Raw genomic sequence first — 21,180 nt, 5'->3', positions numbered from 1 at the left:
ACTATCACTTTCTTAAATCTAGAGACAACCAACAATAAATTCAAGCCCTCCTTTGTAGCATTTGACAATTTCCATGGTGTTAATACTTCCACAATGGCTGGTTTCAAGCTACCAACACATCTCTTAATGCAGAGCTGAGAAGAGATAGGCAGTATCACACCAATAAACAGCATTTCCACATACAGATACAACCAACATAATTTATCTTATCAGTGTAGCTAAGAGTAAAACAATTATGAAGAGATGAGTTTTGAGTTTTGTGATCTTTGTTTTTAACATAAATTAATTGTAAATTTATGTAATTTAATTTAATATATTAAACATAATTATGTAATTTAATGTAACAATTAATAGTATAAAGTATAACAACGAACTTCCATCCACTGGCTCTAACATACAACCAACTGCCCATTTTACCAGCAAGAAAACTGAAGCTCACAGAGATTGTCACTAGCCCTGGTCACACAGGACAGTGCCACCCAGGTTGGTCTATTCCAAACCTTCTTCTTCTCCTTAAAATGTAGCTGGTTTTAGCAACTACTACAGGAATTGACCAGTAGCCATCAACACTGGGGCAAGACCTTCCACCAGCCAGCTTCCATCAACTAGCTCTAGTCACATGAAAAGACTAAATTGCTGAAGGCTCAGATGATGGTTAATAATTTTTTTAGAAATAAAGTGTTAAAAAAATTTTTTAATGTAGTTAAGACCAAGACATAGCAACATCCAAACACTCTGCTGTGAACAGATATATCATTTGTTGGGTAACCATCGCTTTCCTTTCCAATGGGTGGAATGGGAACTCTGACTAGAGAAGCAGGAAGAAAAAAAAAGGAGAGAGCACATCTACCTGAAAGTTTTGCTCAGGACATGGCAGGATCCAATTTGACTGAGTCCAGATTCAGTGACCAGCAACTGCATAGCTGGTAGGAATGACAGATCATTGTCTTTTTAACGTTTGCCATTCGTTAATCCTATTCACACATTCCCGTCACTATAGTTCATGAAAACTGAAGACTTACCTTAGAGGTCATAGCAAAGGCCACGAGCTGTGCGTCCTCAGTCACCAACGACTCTTTGCGACCCCCTGGACTGTAGCCCATCAGGCTCCTCTGTTCCCTGGATCTTCCAGGCAAGAATACTGGAGTCGGTTGCCATTTCCTCCTCCAGAGGATCTTCCCAACTCAAGTCTCCTTTGTCACCTGCATTGGCAGGCGGATTCTTTACCACCGAGCCGCCTGGGAAACCCAAAGGCCACGTATGATCAACCAATTTCCAAGAAAGAAAAAGGTTTCAAGAGTAAACCATTTAGTTCTCCACCGAAATACATCCGGGCCCGGGTCCGGTTCACTCCTTCTCCTCCATGGTACCATTTTCACATCGGCCGCCTCTGCCTTCACTGACTGCTATCTAGTGGGGCCTGGTCGTGACACGGCTACAGCTCAGCCTCTCAGCTCCCATTCCTGTCAGGGTGGGGTGAAATATTATAATGCGGGTCCTGATGCCGCATAAGAAGGCTCATGAACAATGTGAATTTACACTGTGGAGTTTCAGTTAAAAAAAAAAAAGTGCTTCAAACATTTTAGGCAGAGTCGGTTCCAGTCAAAAAGCGCCGCCAGGCCCAGCTCCTCAAAACCTCAAGGGCACGCATTACCAGACGCGGGACCGCGCGCGCGATGCGGCAATCTCCCGCCACCGCTAAGTGCACATGCGCAGTCAGCACCTCGGGCGACCGCTCAGCCCCACCCTTCAGAGACGCCGGGTTCCCTGAAGGCCACAGAGCGTAGAGACGCTCACGCGCCGGCGGCAGATGCGCAGGCGCAGTGGGGCGCCGTCTGTCGGGTTTTCCTCGCGGTCCGGGGAAGCTGGTTTGCTAGGTGCAGTTGGGCCCGCCAGGTGCTGAAAGGCCGGGATCGTGGATCCCCAACACCTAAGTCTCAGCAGTACGGAGGTGCAGGGTGTCACCGAAGGCGCGGGGCCGGGCGCCTTCAGCGGCGCGCTCCGCCCCGGGGCCCCCGCCCCTGCCCCGGGCCAGGCCCTGGCTCCAGCCCCCGTCCCGGGCGCCGCGGGCTCGCAGTTCGCGCTGCTGGTGATGCACCCCTGTGGAGGGCAGGACGAAGCCGCGGCCGAGGGCGTTTTGCGGCAGGCTCCGGTCCTGGGGGGCAGCGGCGGGCCCGGTAAGGCCGTTCGGTACCTGTGCGAAGTGGCGGGGGATGGCGAGGAGGAGGCGGGGGAGGACGAGGCCGACCTGTTGGACACCTCGGACCCCCCGGGAGGAGGCGAGAGCACAGCCAGTTTGGAGGATCTGGAGGACGAGGAGACCCACTCGGGGGGCGAGGGCGGCGGCGGGGGAGCCCGGAGACGGGGCAGCGGTGGCGGCGGCGGCGGCGGCCTGAGCAAGACATGCACGTACGAGGGCTGCAGCGAGACCACGAGCCAGGTGGCCAAGCAGCGCAAGCCGTGGATGTGCAAGAAACACCGCAACAAGATGTACAAAGACAAGTACAAGAAGAAGAAAAGCGACCAGGCCCTGAACTGCGGTGGGGCCGCCACGGCTGGCAGCTCAGGAAACGTCAAACTGGAGGTATGGCCTGGGGTCTGGGGGAGTGTGAGGTGAAAAAAAGACCCAATTCCTGCCGCAGGTCGCAGCTCCAGCGCCTGCCCACAGGCTCCCAAAGGGGCCAGGTTTCCGTGGCTGGACTTGTGGCTGAAAGTTAGCGAGGGCTTGCCCTCAAGTTTATGCAAACGTAGGCAAAGCCTGAACAGTTTTGGTACACCCTTGTAGAGATGAGTAAATCTCAATGAAAATGGTGTGACATGGTAGCAAAGCTGTAATTGCAAAGATCTGGGATATGGGCTGGAAGGTCAGGTAGTAAATTGAGCTGATTCATCACTGGAGGAGCAGGCAAAGAGATAGGAACCCAACTGAAATCGGTCCTTTAGAGAAGGTAATCTCTTCCTTTTTTTACTACCCTATTCTCAGTATCCTTTTCTTAAGTATACCTAATCTGAGTACCCTGTTCTCAGCACCTTTCCACTAGCTAAAGTGGAAAAAAGAGTACTTTTGTTAGTATTCTTTGTGTTATATTCTTAATCTTATCTCAGTACTCTGATCTTATTAATAGTGCTTAGTTCTGTTCTCAGTGTCTTTCTCTCAGTTAACTTTATTCTTAATACTCCAGTTCTCAGTAAATAAGCATCTCCCTTATTCAAGAATGAAAGTAAGGGTAGTCATTTGACCCTCTGTTTGTTCCAAAGGTACTCATTCACTTCAGAATTCTTTACAGAATGAGATGATACACTTCTTTTCAGGAAGGAAATGTTTTACCTGTAACCACTTTCTTTTTCTTTTTCTTAATTGTCAAGCATTTACACCTACAGTTTGAGGAAAATACATAAAAGGCAAGTAGATACCTGAATTAGAATCTCTCCTTTCACCCCCTACAAGAAGAAACTTAAATTTTTTCCTATTCTGAAATAACTTGCATGATTTCTTAGGAAAGAGAACTGCTATATGCAACGAATAATAGCCATTTACTTAAAGGATACTATCAGTTTGAGGAATCGGGAGTTCTAAGTCTTTGTTGAACTCAGTGTAAAGCAAAGAACTAACGGGAACAGTCAGGATACAATAAGGGCCAACTATAAGTGCTGCTTTCTTTAGCAGTGGAGAGGATAGATCACTGTAGGCTGAGATATTCTAGAAAGGCTTTGCAGAGAAAATACAACTCAGTATAAGCTAGAAAGGACGGCTAACAGTTTGTGTTTAATCAGCTAAGTGTCTTAGATGCCAGGCACAGTGCTCAGCTATAAATGGAGTCTCACCCCTTCAGCAGTGAGATAGATACTTTACTTTCCCTAAGTGGAAACTGAGGCAAAGAGAGGTTAAGTAACTTGGCCCAAATCATGCAGCCAGCAAGTACTCAGACCCAAGCAGTCTGGTTCTAGAACCTTCAGTCTTATCCGCATGCTATCCCGCTTCCCTAGAATTTTGATGGTAAAAAGAAAGAGAAGCACGTCTTAGTAAAGGAAGGAGAAGTGGGAATACAGGAGCTACTTTTCGGAAGACAACAAGGGGACCTTTCTAGCTAAAGTGGATTATCTGTGTGGAAAATTGACAAAAGATAAATTTGGAAAGAGTTTGAAGCCAGTTTTTTTTTATGATACTGAATGCCAGGCAGTGGGATTTGAATTTGGAGGCTTCAAAAGAAAGTTCCTAGTTAGACAGTAAGAAGGACTCCTATTGTAATGGTGTGGGTTAAAGTCAAGGGCCTCTAGATGAAGAGATTTTTAGGAGATAGCTATAGAAGGACTGGTAGGTGGTGACGGGGTGTGCTGCCATAGTATGAGCAGCAAGATTAGAAATTAAGGTATTTAAAAATCAGTATTCCTTAAAAAAAAAAAAATCAATGTTCCTGACACAAATCAAGGTTAAATGAGGAACAGATATATATAATGTTTAGTCCATGTATCTAAAAATGGTGCTGTGTGAATGACACAGAAAGGAGCCAGGGATTAAAGCAGTGACCTGTGGGATTGAGCATTATCATAAAATGTCTAAGAAGGCTATCATTTGGAAGAAGCAGTAGAGATATTTTGCATAGTTCTGAAGTAACCGGGACTCAGGTGAGTTACAGGGGTTGTGTGTTTCAGCCCAACCTAAGGAAATGCCACCTAAATGTTAATTACGCAAAACCAAATCAGTTCAGTTCAGTTGCTCAGTCGTGTCTGACTCTGCGACCCCCATGAACTGCAGCACGCCAGGCCTCCCTGTCCATCACCAACTTCCGGAGTTTACTCAAACTCATGTCCATTGAGTCGGTGATGCCATCCACCCATCTCATCCTCTGTTGTTCCCTTCTCCTCCCATCTTCAGTCTCTCCAAGCATCAGGGTCTTTTCCAATGGGTCAGTTCTTTGCATCAGGTGGCCAAAGTATTGGAGTTTCAGCTTCAGCATCAGTCCTTCCAATGAATATTCAGGATGGGTAGCCTCAAAAGATGGTAACTCCTTAGAACAAAAAGTGTTGAAGATTTCTATAATTCCAGCACTTGCAGAAGTTAGGACTGGATGACTGAAGGTTATTTTCACTACAAGCTTCTATGATTTTATGTTACTGACATTCTGAATGTGTTAATGCACAGTGATGTGTGTGAGGTGGTGAGAATAAGGGAACTCCACTGTCAATTTCAGCATCCCATTTCTAGTGTACATAAGGATGAATTAGTCCCATAAGTAGTTAATCTTATGGCGAGAGAGAAAGAAATTATTTTTGTTTTCTCTGAGTATCAGAGTCTTCTTTTTACAGGTGTGTGGGTTTGGGGTTTTTTTTTTTTTTTGGTGAGGCTTAAAATGTTTATGGATTGAATTTTTTTTAACATTAGATTGGTAAACTTCTCATAGTGAAAGAGATAAGGTGAATATTCTAATAAATAACTCAGAAGCCAGTAGAAAGAAAGTCAAAGGACTTCCCTGGTGGTGCAGTGGTTAAGACTCTGCACTCCCAATGCAGGGAGCATGGATTTGATCCCTGGCTGGGGAACTAAGATCCCACATGGCATGGCCAAAAATAAATAAAATTGGAAATGTGAAAAAAAAAAAAAAAAAGGTCAAGAGAAAAAAACAGCTTAACATCTAAATGCTCTTTAGATGAAGAGCAGAATAAGGGTAAATTTATAGAAGGCATGGCTTACGTGACTTTATATTTGTCAGAACTTTTGTATGTGGCCAGCGTTTTATAAGAGTCAGAATGTTTCAGTAAACTTAACATTTTGTTGGCCAGGAAAATTGTAAGTATTTAAGGTCCTACTAATGGCACCCCACTCCAGTACTCGTGCCTGGAAAATCCCATGGACGGAGGACCCTGGTGGGCTGCAGTCCATGGGGTCGCTGAGGGTCGGACACTACTGAGCGACTTCACTTCACTTCACCAGGTAACTGGGGCAACATAGTTGGTAGTAAGTGCTGCTGATTTTGAGTAAGGATGCCTCAGGGTATGTTGTGATTTCAGGGCTACCTGTTTTGTTTATACCAGTGGCAGGAAATTACTTACACCAGTGCTTCCAAGTCTTTTCAAAGCCAGTTTGTCATTTTTCTCCTGATGACTTCCAGATTTTGAAATTTTTGCGTATCAGTGGCTTTTCTTTAAGTAATATTTTACTGCCCACCCCATTTTTTTGGTTGGTGGTGTTTGTTGTTTTGTTGGGCAAAAAAAGCAGTAAAGAGTGTTTCATTAGCACTATATAAATGGCCTTTGAGTTCACCTGTTCCATCCAAAGGCAGGCAGATGGTTTGACCTGGATAGCTATATCTGAAGAAAGTGTTCCTTTTCCACTTGGCATTGTTTTGTAATATTGAAAATCGCTCACAGCTATTAAAATAGGTCCCCTTCCTCTACCCGTGCTCCTCTGTTGATTTTTGAGAACTTCTGGAGACTGAAGATCCCAGGTTGGAAATCCTGGAGGGTGAGGGAGTGAGCCGTGTTATATAAAATTAACTGTCAGCACGTGGCCTAGTGACTTAAAGAGGGACTTTCCCAAAGGCTCCCAGAAACTGGGCAAGAAGGAAGAGAAGCAAAGCATCACTGAAATGCCTGTAATCATGAATTATTATATCAATTCTTAATCCTATTTGCATTTTATCTTTTATCCCAGGAAAGTGCAGACAACATACTCTCCATTGTAAAACAAAAAACGGGATCTTTTGGAGATCGACCTGCAAGACCTACTCTTTTAGAACAAGTGTTAAATCAAAAAAGACTGGTAAATATCTGTTTGTACAGTAGTTCCAAACCTAACACATTTGTTTGTTATAAATGGAACTGTTCAACTTTTGAGATTTTTAAACTGGTTATCAGTTTAAAATTGTGGTTTTAAACTGGTTGTCAGTTTATAATTGTGATACTGTGTTAAACTGGTCCCCAACAGAACTGAGCCGCTGCCAGTATACACTGGAATCTCATAAAGACAAAATTACAGAGAAAATATAATTTCAGTTCAGTTTGTTCAGTTGCTCAGTCGTGTCTGACTCTTTGTGACCCCATGAACCGCAGCACGCGGTTCATCCCTCCCTGTCCATCACCGTCTCCTGGAGTCCACCCAAACCCATGTCCATCGAGTTGGTGATGCCATCCAACCATCTCATCCTCTGTTGTCCCCTTCTTCTCCTGCCCTCAATCTTTCCCAGCCTCAGGGTCTTTTCAAATGATTCAGCTCTTCTCATCAGGTGGCCAAACTATTGGAGTTTCAGCTTCAACATCAGTCCTTCCAATGAACACCCAGGACTGCTTTAGGATGTACTGGTTGGATCTCCTTGCAGTCCATGGGACTCTCAAGAGTCTTCTCCAGCACCACATTTCAAAAGCATCAATTCTTTGGTGCTCAGCCTTCTTTATAGTCCAATTCTCATATCCATACATGACTTTTAGCAACATAAAAATGAATACTGTAGTAAAAAAAACAGCAGCATAAAAATAAAAATGCAAACCTGGAAATAACAGGAAAAAGAGTTGCAACAAATATATAAAAAATGATGTTTGATAAGGTTGACATTTTTGTCATACAGATTGATGAAGAAAAATTTTGACCTCAATACATTGCAAAAAATATATAAACAGAAAAAAGCAGAAATGCTTCCCTTACATGATACGGAAATGTATTTCATATCAGTAAAAAATCACATAATAAACAGTTCAATAAGTAAAAATTATTTAAATGAAAACATACCGTGATGTTGAGGACTCCCATGAAAGGGACTCTCATTCTGATGGCAGCTTACATTAGTACAACACTAATATAATATTATAATATTAATCAAAGAAAGCAGTTGGACAGTCTGTATCAAGAGTCCTTAAAATAGTCATTCCTTCACTCAGAAATCATTTTACTGTGAAGACATATGCAGGAATTGAACCCTAAATAGAGATAAAGTCAAGCGTAAGGACATTGCCAGAAATGTATTTATCACAAATAGTAAAATAGTAATTTAAACAAGTTCATGGTTCAGTAGCCTCGTAACAGCTAAGTAGACTGTTGTACATTTACTTAATAAAGGTTGGGCAGTCTTTACAAGAGCTGGACACGACTGAAGTGACTTAGTGGGCATGCGTGCATTGGAGAAGGAGATGGCAACCCACTCCAGTATTGCTTGGAGAATCCCAGGGACAGAGGAGCCTGGTGGGTCGTCTGTGGGGTCGCACAGCGTCAGACACAACTGAAGCGACTTAGCAGCAGCAGCAGCAGTCTTTACAAATAAATTTTAAACAAAAGCATTTAGTAAGTAGGAAATATACTATGCTGTAATGTTAAATTTTAAAATCAGTATTTAATGATGGTACTTCCATCTTATTTGGTTTATCTTGTTCAGTATATTAGGCTCAAGGTTTTTCTTCCTTATCAATTTATATAAATACTTTAATAAAAACATATTAGTCTTACATTTGTCATGTGAGTATAACTATATTTAAAAATGGTCAGTGTATAAAACTTGTTAGTTGTTTTAAAGCAGTTGTATTTCTTTTCTGAAGTTTTGGTAGTGTGCTAATATTAGTTTTATTATACATGTATACCTGTATTTACACACACATACCTATACACACAATCATACATCATTTTTAATTTCTTCCAAATGACTTAGTGAGCTAGTGGGAGGAACTTGAGCTCCAGTACTTGTCAAAAATGTATATGTTTCTAAAGTGGAATTTAACTGCCATATTTACATGGGGTATCTTTTCATGTCTTTTTTTTTTTTTTTTTTTTGCCCTTGCTGTAATCTTGGGCCAGCGCTTTTCTTGGCCCTTAGGTTTTATAAAGAGTATACATGCTGGCATATCATAAAAGCATTTCCTTTGTGTGCAAAGTCACCAATAAAATCAGGCTTCCCGCATGAGTTTTAGATTTTAGTATTTGATGCATGATACCAGATTTTATTATTATTAATTTGAAGTTTAACTGCAGTGCATCAAATGAAGAAATGAATTCAGTTCAGGAATTCTTTTTGTAAGTATATTGTATCAGGTATAAGGATATAGCAGAGTAATTTTATAGGATGAATACAATCTCATAAGAATACTGCTACTAATAAACGTATTTTCTCTTTTTCCTTTTTAAGTCATTACTAAGAAGTCCAGAAGTGGTACAGTTTTTACAGAAACAGCAGCAGCTATTAAATCAGCAAGTTTTGGAACAAAGACAACAGCAGTTTCCAGGAACATCAGTGTGAGGAAATTTATTAAGAAGATCTACATGTTTTTTATCTCATTGTAGTAGATGGACATATTTTTATACTACAGATAAATGGGGTAAGACATGCCAGCAGATGGTAAACAGTTATTTTCCTGTGAATGTGTGTGTGTATTTGGAGACAAATAAGCATTGCACATTGTGCATCTAGCCCTTTCAGATCACCATGGATTGAAGAAATCGGCTTATCTTTCCAGAGTAGCATTTAAATATAACGTTTTTTTTAAAAAAAAAAACAAAAACAAAGTGTTTCTCTTCAGTTATTGTTACTGAGGATAATGCAGTAGTTGCTTTCTGTGGAAGTCATGAAGTTAGTAGATATTAATCTTGGGTCATCTAACTCAGTGGTTCTCATCAAGGGGTAATCCATGGCAGTCCAAGGGCCAACCAGCCATCCAGTTGCAAATGGATGGGTATGTTTTGTCACAGTGACCTTGAAAACTTGCTGTTTTTAGTGAGTGGACCAGGAATGCTAAGTGTCTGGAATGGTCCCCCACAATTCAGAATTATCTTACACTCAGTGCCAATAACCCTCCTCTTAAGAAACACTGAGAGCTATTTGTGTTGATAAAATGTAGTTAGGGGACCTAGAGTTGGGTTCTCATAATAACCTTTTCTTTCCCTTTAAGACTGGAGCTGACAAGGTGGTAAGTGTATTTTTTATGTGTAAAGAAAAGGATCATTATTAAATATCTGAGAATAGGATGTGCACCTCTTCTCAAAGATGTGCTGGTAAAACCCAGGGGGGATTAACTAAGTACCCTGGAATGAGTACGCCTCCTAGAGTCAGCCTCTCTGCTTCTATCAGTGTTCTGTTTTAAAGCAAACAACTCTTGTGTACTGAATTTGTGAACAGTACAAACGTATGTCCTCTTACCAGTGTCAGAACAAAACTACTTTTTTATACTCATTTCTTTTTCAAAAACAGATCCCCAAAATAACACTCCAGAATTTTTGTCAGTGATTTTCAAAATTGAGCTATTTTAAGATTGTGTTATTCCTAGATAATGTTCAAGAGTGATGGGCAATCTGGATAGATACTTTTTTCTTGTACTTTCTCCTAGTAAAACTTTTAAAAGGCAAAGCTTGCCAGTAAGAGTACCAAATCAAATGTCAAGAAAATATTTCCAATGTTAGAATAATAAGTGCATGTGCCTCAAAGTTAAAACTGTGCAGAAAGTTGTTAAAATCTCTTGAGTTTTAAGCTCTGAAATACATATCAAGTTAAATTTAGTCATGGATGTTCTAAGATGTCCTTAAGGAGAGAAGCAATCTTTTTGTTCACTTTTTATATCTGTTTTTATACCTGCATATCTGTGCAGAAATGCTTTTACCAGAATTACTCATTAAAGTCATAATTGACCATTGAGTTGTCTGATTCACTAATCCTGTTGTTCAGTTGCTCTACACCAGATGCAGAGGAATTCATTTACATTTGTTATCCGCTGTTAGCTTGTTTTCTTACTTGTGGAGCTGGGAGCTTTTTTGAACCCCTAGAGTATAAGTTAACTTCTGTAGTTAAAAAGCAGCTTATCCTTCTTCAAGTGAAATGGGAGGATGAGGAAATGATAAAGTAATAGGTCAGTAAGAACTGAATTAAAGGAACTTATATATTATTAAAAACAATAAGGTTTTTACTTACTTGGGGTAGGTTTATTGCAGTTTGCCCCCAACTTTGTTTTACCCCTCCATGTATGTGTAACTTTTGTAACGTGGCTTCAGTGTTCCTCCCACTGAGGGGTTGAGTTTATTTATCCCTTAAATCTGGAGAACTGGCCTTGTGTGTGCATCCTTGGATGGCCTCAGGGAGCAGAGACACCATCCCAGCCTGGGATCCCCTGTTTTGGACTACTGTGTGAAAGAGAGGCAGACTTTCTTGTATCTGCCATGGTTATTCAAGTGTTCTGTGACATGCAGCCAAACCAATATCCTCAATAATCTTAGTATTATCCTCAGTAATACTGTATGTAAGAGGGTTGATGAGCAGCATTAAAGATTCGGTCTGGAAACCGGGAACCAATAATGGCAATCTGCAATCAGGTGACAGTTTCATAGGGCTCCAGCAGGCATAGAGGAAGAAAGATAAATTGCAAGCTTGAGCTCAACTTCATATAGTGGAAGAAGTAGAGGAAGTTAGGTTGCTTTTGTGAGAGTACTCAGTAATAGAAGCTAGAGTTCTTGCTGAACGGAGAAGAAATGAGGCCAACTGGAGTTCACTATGATATTGAAGAGCAAGTGTAGGAAGAATCCGAGAGCACAAGGTTATTTCATCTAGGAAACTAGCAGTACTCATTACAATGAGTTAGCAGCCGCCCCAGTCTTTATAACACTCTGTAACAGTGAGTATATCAATAACTCAAGCTTCTTAATGCCTTGGTTTTAAGACCATTCCTAGACTTCCACTTGAAGAGTGGGATTTGGAGGGATTGAATAAACAAGCCCGTAGGATTTAGTGGCAAGTAAATAACTCGGATGGCTCTCAACTCGGAGAAACCCAGAGGGATTTGCTTCAGCTCATCAAACCAGCAGCTCTAGTGCACTGCCAAAACTTGCTGAAAAGCAATCAGAAAAGGAAAGGGAAAGAAAGAAAATGATGAAACAGATGTTTTGCATCAGAAGTAGTTAATCCAAACAAGATGGTCTTCAAAAGAGGTGTCCATCAAAGATTATATTAGCCAAAAATTGTGAGGGGACTACAGTTTTGAATAGGCAAATATAAAGGATCATAAATAATGTTACCAAAATTATATGTCAATGTATAATTATATGCTCATGCAAGCTCATATGCAAAATTGGAAGTAGCAAAGGAAAATTGGGGCACTGGTGTCATGGGGTAGAAGAATGGGGGTGTTCAGTGGTTGGGAGATCTTTTATCAAAATAAATCCTTTGAATACTTAAATTTTTACCACACACAGATGACCCTTTCCAAAATGTTTTTGTTTTGACTACAAACTGAAGTCCTATTACAAATTGAAAACAGTAGATAGGCTGTGCTTTTTTCTTGGCTTTCTAGTTCAGTTTATAGAAATATGTTTTTACTGCTGAATCTTTATTTCTGAATATGTAGCACTTATTTATTATGAGAGTCCCCTGTAAGAGTTTCTTACCATCTATGTGAGATTTTAGTTTCCTAATCAGGGATTGAATTCTGGCCCCCTGCATTGGGAGCATGGAGTCTTACCCAGGGAAGTCCCTGGGAGAATTTATTTTCCTCTCATTGCTACCAGCAATAGGAATTGCTCTTCTTTTTTTTTACCTCTTGCCTTTCTGATAGCCATATTATTGCTGACCGTTGGATTTACTAGCGTTTCCATGAATGCTGGTAAATTTGAGAACCTTTTCCTATGCTTGTTGGCTACTTAGATTTGGCTCTTCTCTGAATTAGCTAGTCCTATCTTTTGTCTCTTTGTCTATTTTTTCCATTAGCCTTCTTTTTTCCTAAAATGTGCAAAAAAGTCTGGTGACTGTTACAAAAATGAACCCTGTGTCATTTTTATTTCTTTTTTTCATGTCTAACATTGGTTTATTTACCTTTTTATGGTATCTTTTGCCCATGCAAGCTTTCAAGTTTTGAATATTTGGACATATCTGACACTTCTTTTATGGCTTTTGGTTTAAAAGGTCTCAATTTGGGATCTTTGACATGATTGTTGATTTAAAACTTGTTTCTTTTTCTAGAATTAGAAAATACAATTAGTATGGCTATATGGCACATAGTCCTGATTTCCTTTGTGTAACTAATCGACATGGAAATTTTAGTATTCCTGTCATCATTACCCCCTCAGTTTCTAACTTTATGTAGCTATGAAAATGAGTATTATAATCATGATTACAGATGCTGTTGAATGGTGCATACATAAGACCTGCGTTCAGATAGTCTAGCTTATGATTGAACTCTAATTTGTTGAGCAGACTTGTTTCACTATAGGAAAAAATTATGATTAAAATACTAATTAAAATGCTGCTTTTACTGAGTTTAAGCTTAATATTTTCAGAACTTTTTAGTGAAAATACTTGACATGTTTAATAATTTGGTGACTTGATCTCATCTTCTAATCAGGACATGGACTACATTCCCTGTTCTTATGATATATTGCTCCACCCTCCAAATAATCGTTTGTATTATTCTAATGCAGCAAAGGTAAGCTTTTATTATTATAAACTGCAGCAAATTAAATGATGCTTTCTATTCATAGCTTGACTCTGCTGCTGCTGCTAAGTCGCTTCAGTCGTGTCCGAGTCTGTGTGACTCCATAGATGGCAGCCCACCAGCCTCCCCCATCCCTGGGATTCTCCAGGCAAGAACACTGGAGTGGGTTGCCATTTCCTTCTCCAGTGAGTGAAAGTGAAGTCGCTCAGTCGTGTCCGACTCTTTGCGATCCCATGGACAGCAGCCCACCAGGCTCCTCCATCCATGGGATTTTCCAGGCAATAGTACTGGAGTCGGGTGCCATCGCCTTCTCCGAGCTTTACTCTAGTGATATAGAGATATATGCAGCCTTTCTTACAAGGTATTCATTGAGCACAGATACTAATTTTCATGAGCTGTTTGTAGTTTGGGCTTAAAAGGGCCCAAGAGTATATTCAGCAGGAAAGCCAAATCAGAGAACTAAGGAAAACAAGCACAAAAGAAGTTACGACTAGTGAGATTTTCTATTTGTTTTCCTCTCTTATAATTGAAGTCTGGGTCGTTTACTATCTTTGGTTGGAGATCACTGTCCACTGTTAACATTTTATAGCAGTTGCCTTTGAAAATCTAATAAGGAGCAGGGTATATTAACATCAGATATTTGCACAAAATTATATATCATATTAAATAAAATACATGTAGTTAGGTGTACTTCACCGTCATGTTGATTAGGATCATCTTTGTGGGTGGCAGGTGACGGTAATTGTGACAGCATTATTTCCTTTCAGAAAATGAGTCTTCAAGAAAGCAGTATTTTTCTAAGATCACCCAAAGTTGTCTGCCAGTATGGAAGCTCCAAGTCATACTCAGGGACCCTGTTTCCAGGCTCCTGTGATGCTTGGCTTTTTCTTCCTAAAAGACCCTTCAGGGCTCGGACACCCTGCTTTTTGTGCCAGTGAGTGGACCCTCCTGGGGTCAGGGGTCTGCCAGTGTGAGAAAAGCCAAGCCTCCCTCCGTTATCCAGGTACCTTTCTCTCTTCATGCCCAAATACCACATGGCCATGTTTCCTGTGTCTTTTCTTTTTCCTGTTCACCCCTTTAGCACCAGCAACCATCAGAATTGCCCTTTGCTCCCTAGTTGCAGACATTCACTCTCTTTAAATGGTGTATAAAGTCCATCGAAGACCTTGAACATTTCCTGCTTTGTTAGCGATTGGAAAATGACCACAGCCCCTGCCCAGGCCAGGCACTGCCTATTCTGAAGGGCAATGAGAATTTAAAACCGAGACTCACCGAGTAACTCACAGGTACCCAGTTTGGAGAGGAGGGCTGGGTGTTTTGGGGCCAGCAGAGCGCTGGGCTCTTGCCTCTTCTCCAGCCGCAAGATGAAGCCTGGGATCACTGTGGTGCTCCCCACCACGTGGGTCCTTAGAGGCCAGTGCTGCCTAACTGCCTGCACTGTGCCCTCACTAGGCAATGCCAGGGCTCACCTCTGGTGTTAGTAACAGGAGGCAGGAATTGAATGCTTAACCCCTAGCAACCAAACTGGCAAGCCTTCCCACAGAGCCTGAAAAAGAGGAGTATTTTGAACACAGATCTCTTAAACAGCTGTTGCACAGGCAGAGCAGATGGAGCCAGGGTAGTGTTCAGAACCAAAATAGCAATTGTATCACAAATTACAGGTGCTTCCAAACAGGCTTGCCTGCACTTTGTGACAAGAAGCTGCTCCTCCCACCTGAGGGTTCAGGACGAACCAGAGACAGAGCTGCATGAGCATTCCACACATTGATGGCGACTGGGTCAGTTACCTAGCACACCACCCTGAAGCATAGTGGCTTACAATAATCGCCTCCCCCCGCAATAGTGTTAAGCATTAGCTGAACTTACCAGAGGGCTTCTGGTGGTCAGGCTTAATGCCTCCCTGAGGAGGCATTCAGATGAGACCACAGCTGTGGTTGGTAACATTCAAGATGCCTTATCCTCAGGTCTCAGCAAACTGGGAGCCCACTCCAGGCGAGATCCAACCCACAGTTTGTTTCTGTACTGCCACAGGCTAAGAATAGTTTTTACATTTTTTAACAGAAAACCAAAAGAAAAATCATCTCATGACATGTGAAAATTACATGAAATTCAGATTTTGACATCTGTAAGATTTCATTGGCACAGAGCCACCCCTGGCCACATACAAAGTTTATGGCGGCTTTTGCACTGTGGTGGCAGAATTATGTAGTTACAACAGACATGAAGGTCATATGGCCTGCAAAGCTGAACATTTTTACTGTCTGGCCCTGGATACAAAGTCTTCTGACCCCTACTCCTAAGCATCTCTCTACAGACAACTTCATTAACCATCAGTGGGTTATTTTGAGAATGTTTAGTTTTTTTTCTTTCTAAATGATGAGGCCAGAGAGAATCCAGCCTGCCACTTGCAAACATTATCTCCAAATAACATACTGCATGCAGGTGTAATTTGGGGCTTAAAACAACCATGAATATAATTTTCATTATATTTACTCCATCTTAACATCATCTTTCAGGTTACTGGAGTAAATCTGAAGCCACAGTTAACATTTTTATCAGATATATGCAAATAATAGAACCATCTATGATGATCATACAGAGATAAACGTCCAGAACTATTATCTTCTTTATACTCCGTGTCGACTTGTTCTATGAGAATTCTTAATGGTTCTTTACTCAAATTCACATTCTGAAATAAATGCTTAGAACAGAAATGATTTTAACAGTTTTAACTGTCAAAGCTGCCTTTCCTTGGCTACTACTGTGCAGCTGAGTATTTGCAAACTAAGTCTTAAGCATGCTTCTCTCTTCCCCACCAGCTGCAGCATGGTCACCTGATATGCAGTTGGAAGCTTGCGATTATTTTTGAGAAGAAATTAAATAATTGCTGATTTTAAAAAAGGAGAATTGGAAACAAATACCATTTCTGCCTTCATAATCGGAACCCCAAATGCCTTTCTAAACAAACAACAGCTGGAAAATGCTGAACACAGATAGATCGAATCCTTGCCTTTAAAAAGTTCCCAGCCTTGTAGAGATGGATAGACAAGAAGACAGTATGGTATAGGGATTGATAGTGGATCGTTGATGAGCACAAATTATGATGTGGGCATAGAGATTGGGCACCTAAGCTGGTCTAGAAATGTCTGGGAGCCTTGCTAATGGGAACCAGTGGGAAGGAAGGCAAGGTGGATCAGCCCAGAAACCTTCCGGGGTACACACCCAGGCCTGGTGGAGATCTCATTGCTAGGCCCTCCAGCAGCCTGTTGCAGCTGAGAGCACACTGACCTTTATCAGTTTACTTGTTCATCTTCCTCCACAGACTTGGAAGTTTCTTTAAGGCAGAAACTGTCATCTGTCATTGTTATCTACAGTGCCTGCCTGGTAGTAGCTGATGCTCAAGAATTATCTAATAAGTGAATATGTGCAAGTTTCTAGGCTAATGAAAATATTCTGTCTCTTAGATAGGCTAATGTTTAAAGAAAATATTTTATGTCTATACAATGGTATATTTTAAAATATGTACTAGTTTGTGGTTGAAGTGCCAGTACCAAGTTTTGGATGCAAGAACAGGGGCAGGAAAAATAGGAGATGCAAAGACAAGCAAGAAACAATCACTGCTCTCCATAAACTTCCAGCTTAAGTAAGATGAGATGGTTGGATGGCATCATTGACTCAATGGGCATGAGTGTGAGCAAGCTCCGGGAGTTGGTGATGGATAGCAATGCCTGGCTTGCTTCAGTCCATGGGGTCACAGAGTCGGACATGTCTAGGCGACTAAACTGACCGAACCCTCCTCTGTGTGGAACCAGAATAGCTTGTCTTTCATCTGTTTACATTGTGGAATTCCACAAAATATTTCTTTTGAATAAAGGGAACTTAAGTTAATAAAAGACCAAGTTTTTGCAAAATACTTACATATTCTACCTCCCCCCACCCCCACCCCCTCATTTAGACTGGAAGGAAATTTAATGGCGAGAACAGAAAATTTTCATTTTTAGATATTTTCATATTCCTCCTGGATTCCATCTTCATTTTTCCTGAGTTGCCTTTAACACTTTTCTAACAGGTACTATATAGCAGTGCACAGATGTTTACAGTAATTGTTCATTCCCATATACTGTAATATCACTTAATATTTGCTAATATACAGGAAAAAAAGCTTCTATGCATATCCTTTCTAAAATTACTGCAAAATATCTTCACGGTTCTATATTTTTTTCTACTTTATATACAGTAGTGTGTATGTGTTAATCCCAACCTCCTAATTTATCCCTCCCCCTCCAAGGTTCTATATTTAATGCCAGTTATTCTAAGATGTTTAATTCAAAACTATTACCTAATTTCTCTATAGGATGTTGGATTTCAAAAAATCCCATTTGCAAAACAGGATTGTATAAGATCATCTTAAGGACTCATACAACGAATCCTTCTATGAGGTTTGCAGGGAATAATGAGCCAAAAGACATTTAGGTACAGTATTCTTTATTATAAACAATCAGATAACAGTGTAAGTGTGCATTTGAAGGATAATTCAGGCCTAGCTATAATAAAAAAACATGACTTAGAGTTTCTTTTTTGTTAGTTTGTTTTACATTAATTTGAACTTAACATATGCCAAGATCATGTAATTTGTCATATAGTTTGGCCATTAAATCCTTAACAAGAGCAGACAAAATTTGGAATGCGTGTTACATTTTATTTGTTGACTATGTATACCAAGTATTCAGGACATACTCAAAGTTAAGCCGGTGCTTGAAGTCTAACAAGCAATACCTAAAATTTGTTTTTGTTCCTGTGACGGGGTATTCACTTCCTAAGAAGACAATGAAAAGGAGATTCTAAATGCTAGGTGGTTGTCCAACTTTTTCTGAATTAAACTGAATGTTAAAAAAAAAATAACATAAAGTAAATGTATTGAGAATTGACATCTTAATAGTTCCAAAGCACTGGTAGGTATTAAAATATCATCTAACTAAAAATTTTTACATCTCAAATTTTTAACAGGAGAAAAAACAAAACCCAGACTTGAACAGCACTATAAATGTTCTGAGTCTTGTCAGCAGGCCAGATGTTACTGTTCTCTATTGCCTTGTCTACGGCAACCTTAAACGTGTTTGGCAGTTGCTGATGCAATTAATGGCTCGGCATGTCCACTTTGCTCATGATCATATAAAAGAATGTGAAGACATCATTTGGACTGTCTACCTCAAGGATTGAATGTTAAATAAGCACATTTAGAAGTCAGAAATCAAATCCTGCCTTAGAGAAAAAAATTTAAAAGCCTGATCTAAAATGTGACTGTTACGATGACTTAAGGGTTAGCTTCCCATCACTTCTAAATTCTCCGAATTTCACAGCATTTTGATAAAGGCTTTTGGTGAGATAGACCTGGTAGTGATGCATACGTACCACTTAAATCGTTCATTTTTTGAAGATACAATTCCGATTCACTGGAACGTTCTGTCCTGGTTTCCCAAAGCTGAGTGGAAAGCCAGTGTATTTTTTCATATCATTTATAAGCAACTAGTACCGATCAGTTCTCTAAAGGTGTAAGATTACCAGAGGAGGAGTCTGACCACTGATGGATAAAGCGGTTTGATCCCTGGAACCCAAACCACGTGTACCTCATGCTGTTCTGTGCAGCAGCACTCGTTAGAGGAAGACTTCACCATACTAACACCTTTTCCAAGGAAAGGGGACATGACATAGGGAATTACTGGAAAATAGGCAAGAGGAGAAAAATCCAACGTTGAGACAAAGAAGAAAAGCCTTATTTATCCAAGGATGTCTTCATCCATGACTTGATTGCTCAGAAGAGAAAGAAAATCAGTTTCAAAATAGAGATAATTAGGAAATCAATTATATTTTTTTTCAAGCATAAGAGCGTGTTTTAATAGTTCTTGAAACATGAGGATGATTCTACAGATTTCCGTGTGGACTCTCAGCTCCAGAGGGCTGGGACGGTTTCTCGTGTACATTGACTCCACAGTACCTAACACTGTGCCGGGCACATACATAGTTGGTGAACCAATAAACTACAGAGTTCTCTAAACACTAAATGGACCACCCAGCTTTACTGTAAAATGTGTTATTTTCTATTGTATATATGAAAGCTTCTACTAGGTAACACTAGTCATTACAAGAGGGGACGGCAGTAGCTCACGCATATATTGTTTTCATATGATCATTCCTACCTTGAATACAATTTAATGAGAAACAGCTACTATACACTAATGCTAGAAAGAGTTGAGACAGAATGTATAAATGAAACCTGGATCACTGAAGTACCGTCTGTTAACAAGCATAATTACCTTCTTAAATTATACATTTTAAAGAGGGTGTGAAATAATTTTCCAAGCAATGCAGTGTTTAGTGGGTGGGAATTATATATATGAAAGTACCTAGAAATTTGATAAATGGCCCTCTTTTTATCATCCAGGGGTAAGTAACAGGTTTTGGTATGTTGTATACATTTTTAAAAAATGTCCTGTTATTCAAGACCACTGTTCTCAGAAATGATAGGGATTATGGAATTACTATCTTATTTGGGAACTTATTTCTAGGTATGAGGCTTTAGTTTTGTAAGAGGCTACCACCTATGACCAGCAGGTCACTTAATCAGTAGAGACACTAAGTTAAAGAACTCACATTGATCACAGCAACGTGTCTAGGTTTTCTCAAAGGCTTCGGTGAACATTGTTTGAGTCGTCTGTGAAGAGTTAGTATTTACCAGTGTGTGAGGAACATGCAGCAAAATGTGCCCTCGCCTAGAGACTGAACGTGGGAATGTGAGAAGGAATAAGTAAACACAGGGTGTTTTTGTCCGATGCTCTTACTTTACTGCTCCCACCCCCCCCCCCCCGACACACACACACACGGGACTTAAACACAAGGCCAGCAAGCATGCCGTGCAGACTAAGATCTGCAGAGCTGCCTGCCCTGAATCACCAGGAGAACTTACGTGGAACTTAACGTGATTTCCTACGTGGAAGGCAGGCATCTCTGTGGGTGATGCATGGATTAAGAAAGTGCTGGTCTTATTTTGCAGTTGGGGGATATAGCTCATTTCATGCTATTTTCATATTTATAATATCTTCCATATAAGAGTCATTTACTTTTTTGTACAGTGGTAAGATAATGAGGCAACCTGGCTCTCAGCTTCACAGTTTCTTTTCCAATCACAGTTTTAATTTGTTTAAAAGGTACCATTCATATCAGCACAACAGTCTACCTACAGGTATTTCAACTTCAGAAATAAAGCTTATATGACTTGTCTTTAACTGATTTTACAAGCTTGATTTTCTTTTTTTGTCAGCACTTGAAGTGAGGTTATTAAAATATTATGGGTTTGATAGCTTTGTTTTGTCCAAAGTGTTATTTGCCCTAGTGCTGCTAGTACCTGATTTTTGCTACGTAAACAGTTTTAGTATTTTTCTGAACTGGCCACACAATATGCCTTATGTGACATGGCAGACGAAAGCTGCCTTTGTTCTGCCAGCACCCTTCAAACACTGTCCACAGACTTGCCTCTCATTTGTTCTCTCCCACAAAAGAAGCTGCTGCTTATTAGAGCGTAGGCACGAAAAACCTGCATTTCTCATTGTGTTGTAGTGGCATCAGGTTAACTAGAAAGCACAAACCAAGATGGTGATACAAAGTATGAAGAGTATATATTAAATGTATTTACATGTGTACTTAGAAACTTCAGTTAGTCATGAATCTGAAATGATACAAGCCACTGCCTGCAACAGCATCTACCCTATAGAAATGTGCGTTGAGATAGGACTG

General features: G+C 40.4%; 1 protein-coding gene across 1 annotated transcript; it reads left to right on the top strand.

Annotated features, from left to right (window-relative positions):
• Positions 1-1,676: 1,676 nt before the first annotated feature.
• RFXAP (regulatory factor X associated protein) lies at positions 1,677-10,501 on the top strand. Its single transcript, XM_068984350.1, has 4 exons — positions 1,677-1,783; positions 1,936-2,584; positions 6,653-6,760; positions 9,108-10,501. The coding sequence occupies exons 1-4, from the start codon at positions 1,677-1,679 to the stop codon at positions 9,216-9,218; spliced, it is 975 nt and encodes a 324-aa protein (XP_068840451.1). The 3' UTR covers positions 9,219-10,501.
• The last annotated feature ends 10,679 nt before the right edge of the window (positions 10,502-21,180 follow it).

This window comes from Capricornis sumatraensis, chromosome 12 (assembly GCF_032405125.1).
Source record: "Capricornis sumatraensis isolate serow.1 chromosome 12, serow.2, whole genome shotgun sequence".
Classification (NCBI taxonomy): Eukaryota; Metazoa; Chordata; class Mammalia; order Artiodactyla; family Bovidae; genus Capricornis; species Capricornis sumatraensis.
The sequence above is the reverse complement of the archived record's forward strand: the minus strand, read 5'-3'. Positions and strand labels throughout refer to the sequence as shown.

Coding starts and splice junctions, on each gene's coding strand:
- RFXAP (XM_068984350.1), top strand. CDS start 1,677: ATGCGGCAATCTCCCGCCACCGCTAAGTGCACATGCGCAGTCAGCACC. Junction 1,784..1,935: donor TTCCCTGAAGGCCACAGAGC/GTAGAGACGCTC, acceptor CCAACACCTAAG/TCTCAGCAGTACGGAGGTGC. Junction 2,585..6,652: donor CAGGAAACGTCAAACTGGAG/GTATGGCCTGGG, acceptor CTTTTATCCCAG/GAAAGTGCAGACAACATACT.